This window comes from Buteo buteo, chromosome 24, assembly GCF_964188355.1.
Source record: "Buteo buteo chromosome 24, bButBut1.hap1.1, whole genome shotgun sequence".
Lineage (NCBI taxonomy): Eukaryota > Metazoa > Chordata > Aves > Accipitriformes > Accipitridae > Buteo > Buteo buteo.
Genome location: NC_134194.1, coordinates 19,014,126 through 19,031,822, shown reverse-complemented (window position 1 = coordinate 19,031,822; position 17,697 = coordinate 19,014,126). Strand labels below are relative to the sequence as shown.

Here is a 17,697-nt window from a genome sequence, read left to right as displayed (position 1 = left end):
GGTAACATTAACTGTTCTATTAAAAAAGCCGAAACTTTGTTTTAGTTCAGAATCTACGCATCGGTCCACGAATGCCTGGGACTAGCTGAGCTGGGGAGGGTATGGGGAAGCGCTGGGGAAGGAACCACCGCTGAAAGGGAAGAGAGCACAGAGCATGACGGGCAGATGGGGCTCAATTTCTTTCTGCCATCTCTGATAAAATCAGGCTGCAGCGAAGCCGACAGGGAACGTCCCGGTACCGTGGACAAACCCTGAAAGATGCAAAGACATCTGGTCTCCCCGAGCAGCAGCGCCGGCCCCGGGTCGAAGGAGAAAGCTGGGAGGTACCGCAGGTCTGTGCGTAAACCTGGGAAAACAGCCGGTGGTTCAGCGTGGCTTCCTTCTCTCTTTCATTCTTATTTTATATACCAACAGGCAGCTGCTGCCAGATTTTTCTACTAAATATGACTTTTGTTGGGCAAATTACATTAGGATGGATGCCACAGGTATCCATTAAGGTTTATTTATCGTGATACTGTTTGGATCTCATGCTTATAAATAACTTATGTTATGGCTTTTGTTTGTAGAAATGTAACTTACATATTTTATTATGCTTTCTGTAAACCTCAAAAAGAACGTTGTCAAAGAAGCACCTCTTAACAGCAGTCTAAACTATGGTACATAAAATCTACACTAACATTATTTTTTAATACGGCAAGGAAGCGTGTTATCCCTCTACAGTTTGAAAGGTTTGCTGTCATCATAAACTCGTACTACAATAAAACATTAACAAGTCTAAGGAATTATTTTGTAAGGTGTGCATATGCTGGTGGCTGAGTTTCTTTAAAGCCTCCTTATGCAAGCAGGGCAAGGCATTAAAACTTTGCGTTTTCCCCAGAAAGTTGCCTTTGCCTGCTCTAGCAAGCAGAGCCTGACTCGTAGAAGGCTGCCCTAGGGGTGGTTTCTCTCCTTCACAGAGGGGCAGACACTTACCCGAGATTCAGCAGCCGGTGCTTTTCACCGTGGCGATATAAAATGCATTTGGGGGAGAATCAGAGCTATTTTACAGTCCCAAGTTGTTCGCATCATCAGACAGGCTCGCGTTGGTTTCTCGCGATGAAATCACTCAGGGTCTGAGTGGCATCTCCTTTCTGACGTTTCCCATTCCATTGTTTCCACTTTTTTTTTAAAAGAGAAAAAAAATTCCAAAGCCCTTAAGGCAATTATGTCTTTTTAAAAAAGGTGTAAGGCATTGCATGTGCTTTGTGGACACACAAGGAAATTCTGGGCTGTACCCGCTTTGACAGTGCCTTTTAAAAAGCTGACAGTAAAGACTCTCAACAAAGAATCTGGAGTCATAAAACACACTATTTGCTATGCTATCCATTTCCTAACCTAAAAGCAAGCCTATTTATACGACCAGCTACTCTAAATAAAAGTTCCCGTTGTCATTTGTTAACCAAGGCTGAAAGGCTGTTCAAACAGATGCCTCGGTTTGCCCAGTTTGTAAGATGCTCTTTAGAATCTCACTTGTAAGTTATAACAAGGGACCTGTTAGAAGGGAAATTTCAGAAACGTACTGGAGCGCTCCGGGGAGTCAGCGGCCGTATATTAAAGCAAGCCCTAACGCCAGAGTGCCGAGTTCTGGGGCACATGTCCTCTCCTTTTCAATATGCCAAGCTTCGGCTCTCAGCAGAGCAGCTAATTTAACCAGTAAATGGGCTGGTTTGTGAGCACATGCTGATGGTATGCAACCACTATTTATTTCCACTGTACGACAAAGAAAAAGGAGTCACAGAACCCATTAGCTTTCATCTGAGCCTTTAATGCCAACGTACGGAGCTGCAAGGCGACGGCAGGGTCTGTCGGGCAGCAGAACTGCCAGCGAGGAGCGGGCAGAGCTGGGCACCGAGCTCTGCACCCCACGGCAGGTGACGTGGGGAAACCTTTCCCCAAGCCCCAGCTCACACGGAGACCTGCACGTGTGTTCAGGAGTTCCGTTTCGCAGCTTTTAGAATCCAGCTTAGCAGCACAGATTCCAGTTTCCTTTAAGGACCAAAATGGAAAGTTAACAACCGCACAATTAGCGCGGAATTACCTGCATGTTTGACGTGTTGATAATGATCATACACTTTCCGCAAAGTTTTCAAACCTCAGCACACGGCATCAGGTCGCATGTGGGAAAACCCCAAATCTGCAGCTCTTCAGTAACCTCAACTGATTATTTTCTCAAGTGCTCAGCACTCCTGGAAATCAGACCCTTTGGCTGCAGATTAAATACCTTCTCCAGCTGAGCTTAAATGTAAACAGAAAACTGCTTAACAAAATTACTTCCGCTCAGATTTAGTTCCTGCAATTTAAAAATGTGCAGAAAAGTAACGGTTGCAAAGAAAAAAAAATGGAAAAAAGCTGTAAGAAATATAGGTATGAACTTTTCCTCCCTGTTGGCCACAACTAAAAATTCCCATTCTTATCTAAACAGTGGTGAAATATTACTAAGTATGCAAATGTAAGCAAGCATGAAAAACACATGCAATCCATTATTTACGTAAGAAAAAAAAAGAAAAATCCAATTCAAACCCAATACCAGTAGTTTGTAATTGCACATAATAGCTTTTCTACATGATAAACTAACTGGCTTATTGCTTTAATAGTTCTAGTTTTTGTTAAAACTTGCTTCAGTTCATTTATGTATTTCCTCAGCCCACACAGGACCTCCTGCCCACCACAGAACGATACTAATTGTTCCCCAAAAACCTGGGTGGCAAGTGCAAGTGCGAGCTTTGGACTGGAGGCGGGATTTTGTTCCGGTACACACCGAACTCTTTACGATCTCTGGGAGGTGAAGACAAATCTGCTGAATTTGCTGTTTCAGACGCATGCGTTCATCTTCATTGTGCCACACGCAGTTTAAATATGGGCCGTAAGTCTTGGTAACTATCTGCTTTCCTTTTTGTAGTGGTGGATAGATATTATTCTTTTCAAACAGTATTTTAACAACTTTATTTTCTTCTGTGTTTTTTTTAATTTCCAAAGACCTGCAAAATACGTACTTGTGAAATTAAAATATCATCGGTACTTCATTAAGGCTTGCTCCATCATCTCTTTATTACGTGCAACATTCTCAATTTTCTTGCTATACTTTATAGCCTAAACTGCTCATTTTTAGTCTTCTACTTTGCTGTCCACATTGTCATTAACCGCCAGTGCTGAAAAGAAATATGTAACGTTTTGTAGAAAAATAGTAATTTTATTATTTCAAAAAGATGTCATATAAAATTTGTACTCGCTTTCATCTAATTTTCAAACAAATATGACCTCAGAGTGAGCTCTGAGTTTTTAACTGATGAGATATTATTTACTATTATGTGTAGAACTGAGAATCATTAACTGATACAAGTTTAGAAGGAATGCATATTTATTTTGTTCTTTGGTTAAGTACTGTTTCTACACTGTTTCATAAAGATAAAATAACAGGAAAATAAATTTTGATAAGAAAGGCTGAAAACGTTCTTCAAACTAAGGCTGATTTTCCGTTGTTTTCACTATTATAAATCCTTCCATTTAGGCCAGAGATATAAAAAGGCAGAAGATATCTTAAAAAAATAGTTTTCACAAGGGTCAAAAATCTATCTAACAATATAACAGGGTCCGAAAACTTTCAGAGTTGGTTTATTAGTCAGTGCTGTGTTTCCAAAGTCATTGTCAACTCATCATATCTAAACTGCCGGGATCTGAGGCCCCTTCGCTGCGCAGAGCTTCAGCCATGTCTCTTCGAAAGACGGACATATTCTGAGTGAACCTGGGAAAAAGAAACCCCAAATGTTTGGTTAAAGGAGACCTGATACCGAGAGATGTATTTCAAGAATCGGTAAAAAGAATAACTATAATGTAAATTTTAAATTGAAATAAAACCAGAGGAAAACTCACGACCAAAATCACTAGGTGTCCTCAAAAACCAGTCCTATAAAATAACTGTGAGCATATAAACACGTATGGGCAGCATTATAAACTCAGCCTACCAGCAGCGTGAAACATTTTAAAAGTCAGCTGGGAAATGAATGCAACGAGAAACCTTTCCATCTCACGTGACTCGGAACACGTCCTTTCTCCCAAACCTCCAGCAAAGGGCTCTCTGGGACACGTCCAGATGGCCGTCATGGCCAGACTCTCCCAGACCTACCTTCCTCGCTCATGAGCGGTGTCAGAGTTCAACCTGTCTCCCAGTGAAACGCGGTACCATCGCCCATCTGGCACAGAATGGATTCACAAAACTATTCCCCAACAGTTCGCTACCGGCAGGTGTAGGACGTGAAATCCGCCCGGTGGCATCACACCTGAGACTGAACGACAACTCTGACTCAGCTTCTGTGACAACTCTGACTCAGCCTGTGTGACAGCCCAAATCTGATCTACTCCCTTGGTCTATCCTTACCTGAAATGTTTAATTGCCATGTATCACATCTCATGTATGGATTTAAAAAAAAACAAAACCAACCCAAAAATCACACACACACAAAAAAGATTTGAAATGCCAGGCATATACTGCACCCTCCATTTAGGGTTTTTCAAATGTTCTTTTGTTTGCTGCCTCAATGCTCTTCGCTTTGATTGTGTCAGACTTTGCTGGCTCACTATAGCGAAGCTAATAAAGTTTCCCGAAGAACGGCTCCTTAGGGCTCCTTCCTGCAAAGGACTGTGAGGACAGGTGCTTGCAAAACTGATGGGATCTCAGCAAAGGTCTCTTTGCAGGACCAGGGGTAATAATCCTTCCTGCCTGCCTCCACTGTACTGTACTTTATGGGTACGTCTAGCAGCAGTGTGGTGAGCTGGAGCTTGCTGTGTGTGGAAATACAGGATGCAATTATGAGTTTATTCTTTATTCTATTCATAATTTTTTACGTTTGTGCTTATTTCCTTACTAATGGAAATTGATTTCTGCTCAATTTTAAACAATCACAGTTAAAAGAAGCCTCCCGTTCCACAGAATAAATCTGCGAAGGATTACAAATCAAGAGCTGAAAACGGAAAAGCCATCCTATTAACTCATGCTGCTTGTTGGGGAAGTGATGGCTTAAAAGTCTTCCCAAGTTAGACAGGCGGATGCTACTGAGACAGACGAGCTGCTCGTTCGACCGAAATCTCTCTATCCCCCTCACACCTGCACCCATCTCTCCCTGCCTGCACTTCCACAAAAGCTCTCCGAGAGCTTCCGCACCACTGCCTATCTGAGAGTGCTTCGAGATGAAAACCCTCTCTAAATCCACGGATATTTGAATCTAGCATTTGCCAAACCTACTCTCTGCTGGCAGCCCCAGTGATGGAAGCCTCCGTGCTCGCCCTGAACAGGAGAGCCCAGGCAGCAGAGCTGGATTCCCCACGCTGCCCCACCACTCTCCCTCCTGCCTGGAGGTGCCGGGGCAGCTCGGCTGCCTGCCCGGCCGGCTTCCCTGAGCCCAGGCTGGATCATCGAAGGATGATCTGCCCTTCTGTCCTTCAGGTCTGGAGTTCTCACAGTAAGGCAGCTCAGAGAAAATGCAGATCAAAGTATGGTCTTCTCAGAAAACAATGTTATCTTAAGGACTGCTTGCCTTCAACAAACAGAAATAGATATGGAGCTAAGAAATGACCTAGTTATAAGAACGAGTTTTACTCAGTTTTTAATTTTTAGGTTTTTTTTCCAAATCCTGAAGGACTGTTGAGGCAAATGAAACCTCTTGGCATTTACAGCTCTAAGGTCAGACTATGTCCTACAGCCCGCCACTGTCAGCTCAGTTTTTCTTTGTTTTAACAGGCATTCTCCTCCTTCCCGGTGGCTCTCTGCCTTTTCGCCAGCTTCTCTGCTGATCCATAATACAAGTTACACAGAAAGTCTGTCTGATTTATTAGTGCCATGGATGTGATCTCTGTGCTGCTCTGGGTTTGCTTCCAAATTCCCCTGTCTCTGGCTACCATCCACAGTCAGGCCATAAGGAACTTACACCTTTAGTACCAGAATTTAATAGGAAAATGAAACAAAATTGTGGAGACCATGATTAATGCAAAACTATTTAAGAATTAAATAAATTCAACATAAATTTCACACCAATGAACAGAGAAGAAGTCAGAGAAATTAAATCACCAAATGGTTTTAGCCACCACTTCTCTCCCTTTCCAGTTTGTTTCAAGCTTCCCAGGAAGTTCCACAGCCTGGACTTAGATTGTGTCTCTGTACTTTTCACGGTTTGCTTTGGTTGAATAACGCACACGGAAGAGAAAACGCAGCTAGCTAGTAACAAAACACTAGTGTGAACATTAAATGCAGACAAACTCGCCATTTCTTTTGTGAAGTCTTCTATTCTGTTTTTCAAATGAGGGCAAGATTGGGTGAATTTGTGATTCATGTTACAAGAAAAAAATAATCCTCGCCTCATTTATCTACAATGCATAAGTGGCCCCACTGGATCCCTTCTCATTCTGCCATTTCACAAGCAGTTGCTTGACCCCAACACCAGCAAGAAAAGGCTCTGTCAGAGTGACAGCACTGCTGGAGGCTGAAGTGAGTGTTTTATCAGAGGGCTTTAAGGTTGGAAAAGGAAGCTCCAAGGCTCACCTGCTGAAATGAGGCAATTTTTCCCAAGTGAAAAAGCGGCAGCTGCCAGCCTGGCAAACCTTGACTTTGGGGTTCAATTAGGAAATACATTTCTGACCAAGAAAATACATAATGATCAAAAGTTCAGGCTCTAACTGTTAAACCTAGGGATGAATTCTTTGATAGGGTATTATCTTTCTTTCAAAAGGAACTGCAGTTTAAGGCTACCTGGAATACTTCCTATGTTAGAATTTTTTCCAGTTGAAGTTTCCAATTGTCTTTTATTTTTTCAGCTTGCGTATGTGTTACGAACTTACCTGTCTCTGTTCTTTACCAAAAGGTTTTGCTCGACTCCTTCCATAAGATTCCTGAAGCAGTGGTCAAGGACTTCACGTTTGTTGTCAGGCTGGCTGGTTATCAAGGTTGCCCTCAGTTCACTGAAGTACTAGGATAGCAAAGCCGAGAATATTAAAGATGAGGTTTGGAAATTTAAACCCAGAGTTACTCACCTACACCTGGAGGGCTCTTGAGGTCTGTCTGAATCGGATTTCAGATGCTGCCTTCCTAACTGCACCAGCAGTAGATCACTTTGAAGATATCAAACTGATCAGAGTTTCAGTAGATCAGGACTGAAGTTTAGCGGTAACGGGTGAGGTGCCACTCTACCAGCGGGTGTTGGCCACCCGACCAGCTCCAGTACAGAAAGCCACCTACAAGAGGCAGCAGAAACATCCTTGACTACTTTTCAAGTCTTTTCAGAATGGTGCAAGTTTGTGCACTTTGCTGTGGGCTCTGATCGCTTCGGTGCTGTGATGAGACAGAGTCACCTTCGTTTCTTTAGAAGCTAAGTAATCTATATGATTTTCTATATTACTATTCCCATTATATTCTGGCAGACCTATAGACTAGTTAAAATAGAACTTTTTATCACCTTAGGAAAATTTTGGCTCAGTCCAGAAATACAGAACAGGAGGGGACCTCTAGTGTTATCCACTAGCCTACTACTACAGCCAAGCAAGTCATATAATCCTGTTTAGTCTTTATTATATTGGCTGTGTCAGTCAAACTCTTATGGCCTTGGGCATAAGCACATCCATGGTATAAGCACTGATACAGACAATTATTCAGAGGAGAATGAACCATTCTGATGAACCTGTGCCCAAGTACCTGGCAAAGTTTCTGAGCAGTCTGATATTGCAGTCAAGAGGAATATTGTGGGCATTCCCCAAATTTCAGGTGTATAACAAGATAACTTGCTAAAGGTAGGCTGAAAATCAGTTTTTAGTATGCAAAATTTAGTACACTTTTGAAGTTAATGTAACTTGTAGGGTGTCATACAGAGTATCAGAAAGCACAGAAGTCTGGGATTTGTTTGCCAGATTTTTTTAAAACCTTTAAGAGGTTTAAACCTTAAACAAATCTCAAATTAAACACACATCTGCTCCATCAAAATTACAGCTCTTCCATACACAGAGAAAAATATGGGATAACAAAAGAAAATGTAAAACTGAAACACTAACGCTAAGCCCTGACAACTCAGCAGGATTATAGAAAGTGTTTGCTTTAATGTCTGCTTGGCAAATTACCTGCCCTCAATCTAGTTCCTCTCAGACCAGAAACATCCCGTATTACGCATCTTTGCTGACCGCTGCAGCAGTACTGGAAGCGAAGGCAGCAGCTGATCAAATAGCTGGGTCCCAAACTACTTAGGAACTCAGAACTGAAAATCACCTGGGAGCTGGTGTAAAAGATGAAATACCTGCCTGCAACAGACACGTGCCCAGAAGCCCTGTCTCCAGGTGACAAATGCAGAGTTCAACGTAGAGAAGGCTACAACCCTGAGATCTCATCCAGCGCCCACAAGTTGTTTTTAGAAAAAAGGCATTTCCAAGAACAACTTCAGTCAACCTCGTAATGAAAAGTATTAACAGTATCCTCAAGTAACAGCAAGGAATAACATCTCGGCTTGCCATTAATGAGCACAGCATCCCATGGCATCGCTGGCTCAACGCTCTGGAGCTGTTCTGAGCCCTGGGGTTTCTAGGGCTTCTCTGCAATAACATCACCTCTGCTGGTACACTCGAATGCCTGTGTTTGTTGGCTGAAGGACAACAGCAAGCAAGAAGGAGACACGGTTGCCACATTATCAGGATACAGAGGGCTTTTTCTGCCAACCGCTCGTCCCTAGGATTTAAATTAAACTTGCCGCTACACTTCAGTATGGAAACGATGTCGGGAGCCACGTGCAACCATCCCATTCCATACTAAGCTGATGCTGTCTCAAATATTTATCATTTTTTTTAGGGTGGGTTCTGAGTATGATTCCCATTTTGGCATAATTACCCCTATTGGTGCAGGCAGGTATAAATCCCAATTTTTCTGAGTCCCCAGGTAAGCCTGATGCCTTCCCTTTGAGATGAATTATAGGCAAAGAAGATCTCATTAAAACAAAAGAAGAAGAGAACAGGCAGTAAAACATGTTAAATGCATGTTTGCTATCTCAGGAACTGTAGAGACAGAGACCCTACCTGAAATAAAGGAACCCATTTCCAATAAATAAACCAGCAGTGCACTGAAATGAGCCAAGAAAAGATGACTTTTACAGCCATATATAAGCACACGTCCTACTTTTTCCAAACACAAAATAAATAACCTCGATGCAAAAGGGGCGATACAAATATTGTAAATTCTATTTCCTGTTCTCCACCCTTCCGGAAGAAATATAAGACTTGTTCGTAAGTAAAGGTGCTTGTACATATCCATGTCTGCTAAGCAAAACACATAATCATTAGAACTAGTCTAATTTCAGTAAAAAGAATATTCTGCCAGTCACAAACTTATTCCTTATGATTTACAGCTCCATGGTTTTGTCTTCAAGTGAAATATTTAATTTCTTCTTATACTGAAGCATCAAAACCAGATAATTAATATGTAGTCAGGCTAATACTTAAACACTATAAATCAGAAGCATTATATAAACAAAAGTGTCGTCTTGAACAAGATTGGGAATGCACAAAACTACTTATTTCCCACTTTTATAATGATGCAGTGACTCAGAGCAGATAGAAAATGATTAGTTTTCCTTCCAAAGTAGGAAATATTGCTTCCATCTGTAAAGTATAATATTGTGATGTCATAAAGTTTTCCTAAACACTGAATTTGCCCTTATTCCCTCTCAATCATTTTAAAAGAACTGCTCTCTCTTATAGAGCTTGGATTTAAATCACAATAACACACCAAGAAGATGAATGACAGTGCTATTGGATATGGCTAAAATTGGATCCTTCAGCACAGGTGAATGATGAGACAGCGCTTCTCTTCTTGATATATTTTCTTCTTCTATTAGTTTCCTTCCATAGCTGGGATTTCAGTTTGAATTTTAATGTATGCGGTTGCTGCTAATCTTAGTGTCTTATTTTTTTCCAGCACCCTCTTATTGTATAGACAATTCATTCTCCAAAGCAGTAATACACTGAGGCTTGTGACTGCCCAAGAGATAAAGCAATTCAGAATAAAGTTAGAGCTGGCTCTGAAGTATGGCGAATACAACAGGTCAATATCTCCAGAAACAATGCCTTGCCATACAAAAAATGCACACATTTAGATCAACTCGCATTCATTTACTCAGATGGTTTCCATTTCAGACAATATTGTCTCTATTAAGTCACCAGGGAAACATGATGGGTATATCCAAATTCATAGTTTCAGGTTTTATTGAAAGGGCAAATTGCAGAGTATTTCCTGGTTTACAGAATCTGCCACAGATGCACACGATCCAAATTGCAATCAATGCGAGTACTTAAGTGTAAGCGCTCAGATAATACCCCCCAAAGCTAGTTGTTCCTGTGAAACCTTTCAGAAGAAGAAATTGGTTAACTATTTTTCTAGGAAGCAATTTTTCTGATGTGATTTCCACAGTGTTCTTGTTTCATATTTCTATCTAAAAGCCAGACGAGCTTGCACAACTTCTATTCCTGCTTAATTCTGGAAACGTGAAGACAAAAAATTTATTAGAAAAAGGTTAATTACATACTTGCATGATCTAAGGTTGGGTGTAAAAGTTGGAGTAAAGGTTTGAGAGGATTATTCATCAAAATGAAGCCACTCAGCCTCTGTGAACTAATCTGTAAAATACTTAGACAGTACAAGAGCTGAACCCTACTCTCCTCTAACATGAGCACAATGGAGCAAGGTCCCAAGGAAAGAGATGGGGGATTTGAAGGGCCACAGGCAGCTTTCTTCTATGTGAAATAATTATTTCAACTCTTTGGGCATGTGAAGAGTGAATCTGGCGGAATTTCTTAAATACTCACTTTCTCATTGAGAAGTATCAGCCCAAGTAGCGGTCTTGACACAGACCACTGGTTTCTGCAGTCTTCAAAAATGATGGTGTTCATTAGGATTGACATCATCTGAAAGAAAATTCATAGACAGTTTACATGAATGTGGATACTGTTGTTATATTGTGTGATGTGGTGCGAAGGAAAAATTAATGAAACCTTTACTAACCATGCTGAAATCACTGAGATTTCATGTATGAGCATGGTATTACAAAATTCATTCTTCCAAACAAGTATTTCCATAACCAAAACTACCAGGTGAAGAAAGTTAAGGAAAATGATTGTCAAAGCTCAGCTGTAAAGAAAAAGTTGAAGTTAAATATGAATTGAGATTTAGAGCTGTGTTAATTTAAGGTACAGGCTTTGACTTTACTACAGGGATTTGCCCCGTTGTCACACTACTTCTAGGAGAGCAATATGTGTGTGACCAGTAATCTATATTAGTTTCAGATTAATCCCTAGCTGCTCTTCAAGATTCTGGTTTTCTCACATCCACCTTTCTTTGTGTACGACACGGCAAGGCACTTGAAGGGAACATTTCCTATTTCGATGCAGGCAATCGTGACTACAGCAAGAAGTCTACAAATCTATACCATTTCCATCGCAGTTACAAATCTAGCCTCTGATTTTAGACATTTTACTTTACTTCTGTGACTTACTTTACAGAGCTCTACAGCAGGGATAAAGCCACTTCATCAACGTTATAAAGCACTGAGATCTATCAGCTCATACAATTAAGTTCTACTGGCACCCAAACAGAAGCTACATAATTCACTTTGCTCGTAGGCTGGCATGTAACCAGAGCCTTCGGCTAATGCCACGTGGAGTATTCTCCCTCTGAGGCCTCTTCTGGTCTTGCTGTGCTTCTGTATACCTCTGGTGTGTGTAGCTAGGAAGGGCAGGACTTATTTTAGGGATCGGTGCAATTTTTGTAAAAAGAAATTACAAAATAACTATAGAATCCATTTAAAGATAAAATGCTCTAAGATATCCTTGAGATACGTTAGTCCAAAATGCCAAAGGCCACAACACATACAAACCTAAAAACATTACTCAGAGATTAAACAGAGTGAAAATTTGTAAAATGTCACCAGTAAATAGTTTGACTCACGTTTATAAAATATCTACACCCTAAAACCAAACATAGAGGAAGTAGAAAATCATTAAATCCTTTCTTCTAGGCCAATGAGTAGCTATAAGCAGGGTCTCCAGAGAGCTGCCACACTGCAAACTAGCCTGTAATAACTGACCAAGGCGAAGTCAAACAGCATGTTTCACTAAATGAAAAAGATGAATCCTAGCACTACAAATCACCTGGAACAGAGATATCCACAAATCACTTGAGCTTTCAGGTTAGGAACATACGGTCTGGCGTGGGAAAGGCCAATTCTTCACCTGACTTTACGGTTTATGTATCAGGCAAACTATTTGCCATCACTCATAGGACAAAACCAGTTCTATACTGCTTTGGAACCAATGCAAACATTTCAAAACCTCTTCATGAGCACTAACAGGGGCTTGTTTTCCAAACATGAAGAATAATTACAATTTCTTATAATTCATTCATCTCCGTAGCTTGTAACAAAGCCAGGTGTTAGGACAGAAGCATTTTTTAAAAGTAATTAAACGAACTCACTCAAGCTGTGATTTAGTCAGAGCACCATGACTGATATACCCGTATTTCTTAGAAAAAGTGCTATGCATGTAGAGAGACTTTCAATGTGATGCTTAGTCTAAAAAGAGCATGCTCAGAGACAAGTTCACAACTGACCCAGAGGGAAAGTGCCATCCCTCCAAACTCCACCTTTATCAAACAATTCATGAGGATGTCTTTAAGGTCTCTAGCCCAGAATCACTACTACTTCACAAATTCACTGCAAAGCAAATACTTTAGGAAAGTTTTTGGCCTAAATATGGGAGAAGACCAAAATGTCCAAAATTCACCTGGGAAATACTAATTTGCATCTATGCATAAGTAGTAGAGACAGTACTGAAATAAGCAAGGAATACGATGCATGTTATAATTCATAAAAACAAAGCCAATATAAAGCAATCTACATAACAGTAACTATTAATCGTGTGCTTTGATATTGGCCAACCAGGACAGGAAACAGCAAAAGCCTCCCTCCCACTTCTGAGCTTTTTCCTCTGACAAGATCCTACCGTCAAACGTTTTTATTTTCACTTTTGACTCTAAGTATTAATCAACAAGTACCCTTTTAGAAATCATTAGCCGCGCAGGCAACAACACTGCATTCAAGAGTTAGCTAGGTCTCGTACCTGGATGTACGTATGTGTCTCTTCTTCATGGGTCAACCCTTTCCTCTCAGTTAAATGACAGTTACAACACTGCCAAGCGTTAATGCTTTCACACAAAGTTGCCTCTGTTTAAAGGGACTGCTGGGACTAGTGGTACCACTGCACTAATGCGAATGAGGTTGTAATATCTGCCTGTGAGCTCTCTGGAACAGTGATTAATGCCTCTCGTGAAGTGATGGAAGTTTATCACTCGCAGAGGTGGACAATTTGGAATCCTACTGTGTTGTCTTTGCAGATGTCTTAGACATCCCACTTCTTGCAAAGATTAAAAAAAAATAAAACCAAGCTGTACAGCTTGGCATTAAGAATTGCATGCGTAAAATCGGGGCAAACCTATCTATCATATCAAGACCCCTGTTGAAGGTTGTCAGGAGTGCATTACGGCACAGGCAGAAGACAATCAGCAATTACTGAGCCTAATTCCACCGAGATGAAGGGCACCAAAATCCATGCTAACAGCCTTAAACTTCCTTTTCCCGTTTTCTGTGTCTCTCTCTCACAACTATTGCTGCTGCTGCTGCTTTGTTTTCCCCCGCAGGTTTCCTGTGCTACGTCTGCATGAGCCTACAGCAGCTGTTTGCATTCCAGGTCCTTCTTTGTTTTACAGCGCTGCTGACACACTCCGAGAGAGGCTGCGCCCGCAAACAAGTGCGAGGAGACCACCCTGCTGGAGAGGACTTCTGGCCAAGGGAGGCAGCCTGCGCGGGCTCATCCGCCGGGCAGCAGAGCTCCAGACAAGGCTCATGCTACTTTCCGATGAAGCTTTTTCTCAGCAAACACCACAGTTCACTGGTGATATACCAGGCTTTAACTCTTTCTTGGACAGAGGTTATCAGGCTTTCATTTATTTTCACTTAATTCTCCCTCTCCCACCTCTCTACTGTTTTCACGTGATACAGAACAGCTTCCTCCTACGTTGACAAGTGACATCCACTGCTTCCTCCTTCAGACCTCACGGATCAGTGATGCGACTCTGTCGCAATCGGGAGAAACAGGTCGACCCACGCAGGAAAGGATTTCTAGATACTTGACGCACAGCTCCATGTATGTGCCCATTTTTGTTGCTCCCCTGAGTTGTTCAGGTCACGAGGGAACAGAAACTCTTAAAGCTTCTGAAAGAAGCTCTGAAATAATGTGCCGCCTTCTTCATATTTCATTTGCTGACACACATTTACATGTAATTTGTATTTATGATGGCAACACGTACAGAAATGATAACTGCAATTTTCTGAAGATGAGATCTTGCCCAATACCATCTACAAACGGGGAGATGAAGGCAGTTACACAGCCAGCACCGCTGTCCCGGAGCGACCCTGCCCGCTCCCAGGCCGCCAGCTGGACCCGGGTACATGGGCAAGCGTTCAGCAGCCAACAGCCACAGCACTGGCTGCATTTTTATTTCGCTTCTTTTGAGAACTGCAGAGCATTCAAAGCGTGCCACTGAGCGACATCAGTATTACCATCCCATTTTACAGAGGGGCTGACTGAGGAGCAAAGCCTGCACGCGAAGCCACGGCGATACGGGCTGAGACTGGGGCACCCCCCGACTGCCTCCGCTCCTTCCAGCCAGCACCCAACCCCGGTCACGCCGCTGCTAGAGACCTCCAGCCCCTCTTACCGGGCACCAGAAGCAGCTGGTGGGGTTCAGGTGGACTTGCACGTATTTCGCACGCAGGTGTCAGAGGGAAACCCACGCTCGGGTCCACCCTCCTTACTCCACCTTCGCCACAAGTCTCATCGGCTGACGGGAGAGCGCAAGGCAACTCGACAGCACAGCAAAGCATACGGCGCAGAAGCAGAACTGATCGAACGCACAGATTTTTTGTCTTCTAGGTGGAAAATACTCTACCAGTAGAAACGGAAACATTTTGCTTCAGGACAATGACTTCTCGGGTCGTGCCGCAGACCCACCGCCACGCAGCGGCACTGCAGCAGCGGGGCAGCTGCCCGAGGCGGGGGCAGACGCGGGTCCTCCCGCTGACTCAGGCAGAAAACAAGGTCTCAAGGTGGGGAAAGAGACATTAAAAAGGAAGGGGGCGGCAGAACAGCTAATCTATTTTCTACTTAGTTCAAAACAGCAACCTTGCCTCCGTTCTCTTATCTTAAACGCAGGGCGTCACTTTATCTGGTTCAATAATGTTTCTCCTGACACATTTGTTCTTTACAAAAGGAACTATTGACAGAACAGGCAAGAATAAAGAACTGTTCTTCCAATAAATTAATTCTTCAGAGCTCCTCTTCCTTCAGAGCCTCTTTCTTTCTTGGGTGGAGGAGGAAAATGTCAGTCAAGATAACCCTCATTCTGAAAACTTCTTGTAAAAGAAGCTGGAAAAGAAGCTGCCTTTCCATTAAAAAGGCTTTTTTTTTTTTTTTTTCTGCTCCACGTTATCAATAGAGAGAGCACTGGCATCACTGCAGGTCCCGTAACTCATTTCTCTCTCCCATACGTTGGGATGAATATTTTCTTCTGCTGCCACTAATCACATTTTAACATAAAGAACATTGTATTAACACCGGAGACAGCAGTATGTATGCCTTTACAAAGGATTTAGAATGGTCAAGAACTTGCATAGCTTTTAACCAAACACTTGGCTGGTAATAACAGTCCTTTTTCCCAGTCAGATCTGAAAAGGGTTCAGACTTTTTCGTTGTTTAGCATATGAAATTTGGTAGGTTTTTTGTAGCTCTAGCTTCAGACAGTGCGCTCTTAATTTAGGAGCTGTGATTACTAATTTAAATGTCTTTTGGAGTTCTCAGTTCTTTCATCATCAATTCTTCCTATATCAATAAATGGATCATCATTTACTAATAATACGAGGAAGATTTAAATGCCCCAAGATTATTAAATACCTTAAATTTTAATCTGTTGTTTTAAAATATTTATTTTACTAGAAAGCCTAACTTTCACATTGGTATTTTCCATGTTCAATGCTAAAATTTCCAGATGAAATAAGAAAACTAAAGCCTTTATTTATTATGAAAGTGAGAACCAGCCCATCGTTCCTAAACTAAAAACATCTAACTGTCAGGAACAGCACATCAGTCGAGATTTGAGAATTGCACGTCTTGTCCCCCTGCATTATGAAACTACATTAGACCAACAAAGAGCTTTAAACAAGTTGTTGGGAGCAGGGAAGCGCAGGAGGCTGGTGCTGCAGCTGCCGGGGGCAGCTTCGACCTCCAGCACCAAACCACGGGCCGAGTTACACGGCACCCGCTTTCCTTCCGGACACCCCCTCGGCTCCCTCCGTCCTGTTGCTAATTTTCATTACGTGTGTAGAAGAGGGGAGGAGCTGTGGCAGGAGGGAGGGTGGCGGAGGGAGAAGAGGGCATCAGACAGGAACATGGGCAGTCCCTGAAACCCGGCTAATGTAACCAGAGCTCCTGCTCCGAGCCTTCTGCGCTACCCTCAGACCAAGCTTTTCTTTCAGCCTGCACAGGCTAGATTCCTCCAGATTACTGTTGACAGAATATCGCATTTCACCCTATTTATACGTACTTCCACTATATATATTTAAATAAACACTAATAACTAAAATGTCGTGATTCAACTGCTGAAGCTTAAAATTGTGAGGGACCCAATCTTGTATCTCCATTTGGAATAGTTCAATTGGGTCTGGCCTTTTTGTTTCCTTTTATGAAAAATTAAGGTATAAATGGCTGAAAAAAATCCAATCCTGGTGTCCGGGTGACACACTGCATACTATGAACTAGTATATGCCTGCAGCTGATGGACTGAAATATGATTTAAGTGTATCTTTCATAGGGTATTCCTATCAGTTATAGGTTATGTCCTGCTGGGAAAGTCTTTTCTCCCAATATTCAGAAGGGATGGAAAAGGGATGGCTACAGATGTGAAAAAGGAACAGTCACAGGGAGCGTGGAGCTTGGCATTTCCCCGGGTGTGTCTTTAAAACTGGCCAAAGGGCTGAGTATGGGACATGCACTTGAAGTAGGTCCAAATCATGGGCCAGCAGGAATAATCATAAAATAAGACTGTATTAACTTACGTCAAACCTGACTTTGAATCTGAAAGAGAAACATGAGCACACACTCTGAAGGATACACTTAGGATGATAGCTTAATGCTAACGACAAGCACCTGCAACGCGCCCATTAAATTTACTACACCAGATCCACTGCAGTTTTCTGTTTTTCCACTGTTAAAATAAATTGTCATATGTTAATAGCACCATAACATAGACCAGTGGTGCAAAGTGGACTTTTCAAAGCTAAAGCTTACTTTCATCATTTCCTCCCTTTAGCCAGTAGTGAACTGCCTTTCAAGCAGTGGAGAGGAGGATCACAAGCAGATGTTTGTGCTACGCTAGGGAGTAACCACAGCAGGGCTGGAACACGGGCAGCAGCTACAGCCTGCGCACGAGCTGCTCACAGGGAAAGATTTTGCCCTACACTAGCACGTTTTCCAACAGTATTTTAGTATCTTTCCCCTAATCTGAGGGCACATTCTAGCATGACAGAAAATGTT

The 17,697-nt window shown here is 42.1% G+C and overlaps 1 protein-coding gene across 3 annotated transcripts in view; it reads right to left on the bottom strand.

The window, feature by feature from the left end:
- Positions 1 to 3,002: 3,002 nt before the first annotated feature.
- RANBP17 (RAN binding protein 17) overlaps positions 3,003 to 17,697 on the bottom strand; it is a 165,036-nt gene continuing 150,341 nt past the window's right edge. Inside the window, exons 24-26 of one of the 3 annotated variants that reach the window (XM_075057116.1) lie at positions 10,864 to 10,962; positions 6,868 to 6,995; positions 3,003 to 3,781 (exon numbers count right to left, since the gene is read on the bottom strand). In XM_075057116.1, the coding sequence (XP_074913217.1) occupies positions 3,685 to 3,781; positions 6,868 to 6,995; positions 10,864 to 10,962 (324 nt within the window). In that variant the 3' untranslated portion in view covers positions 3,003 to 3,684. The remainder of the gene's footprint in view (positions 3,782 to 6,867; positions 6,996 to 10,863; positions 10,963 to 17,697) is intronic. The other 2 variants (XM_075057114.1, XM_075057115.1) reach the window with 2 other exon arrangements.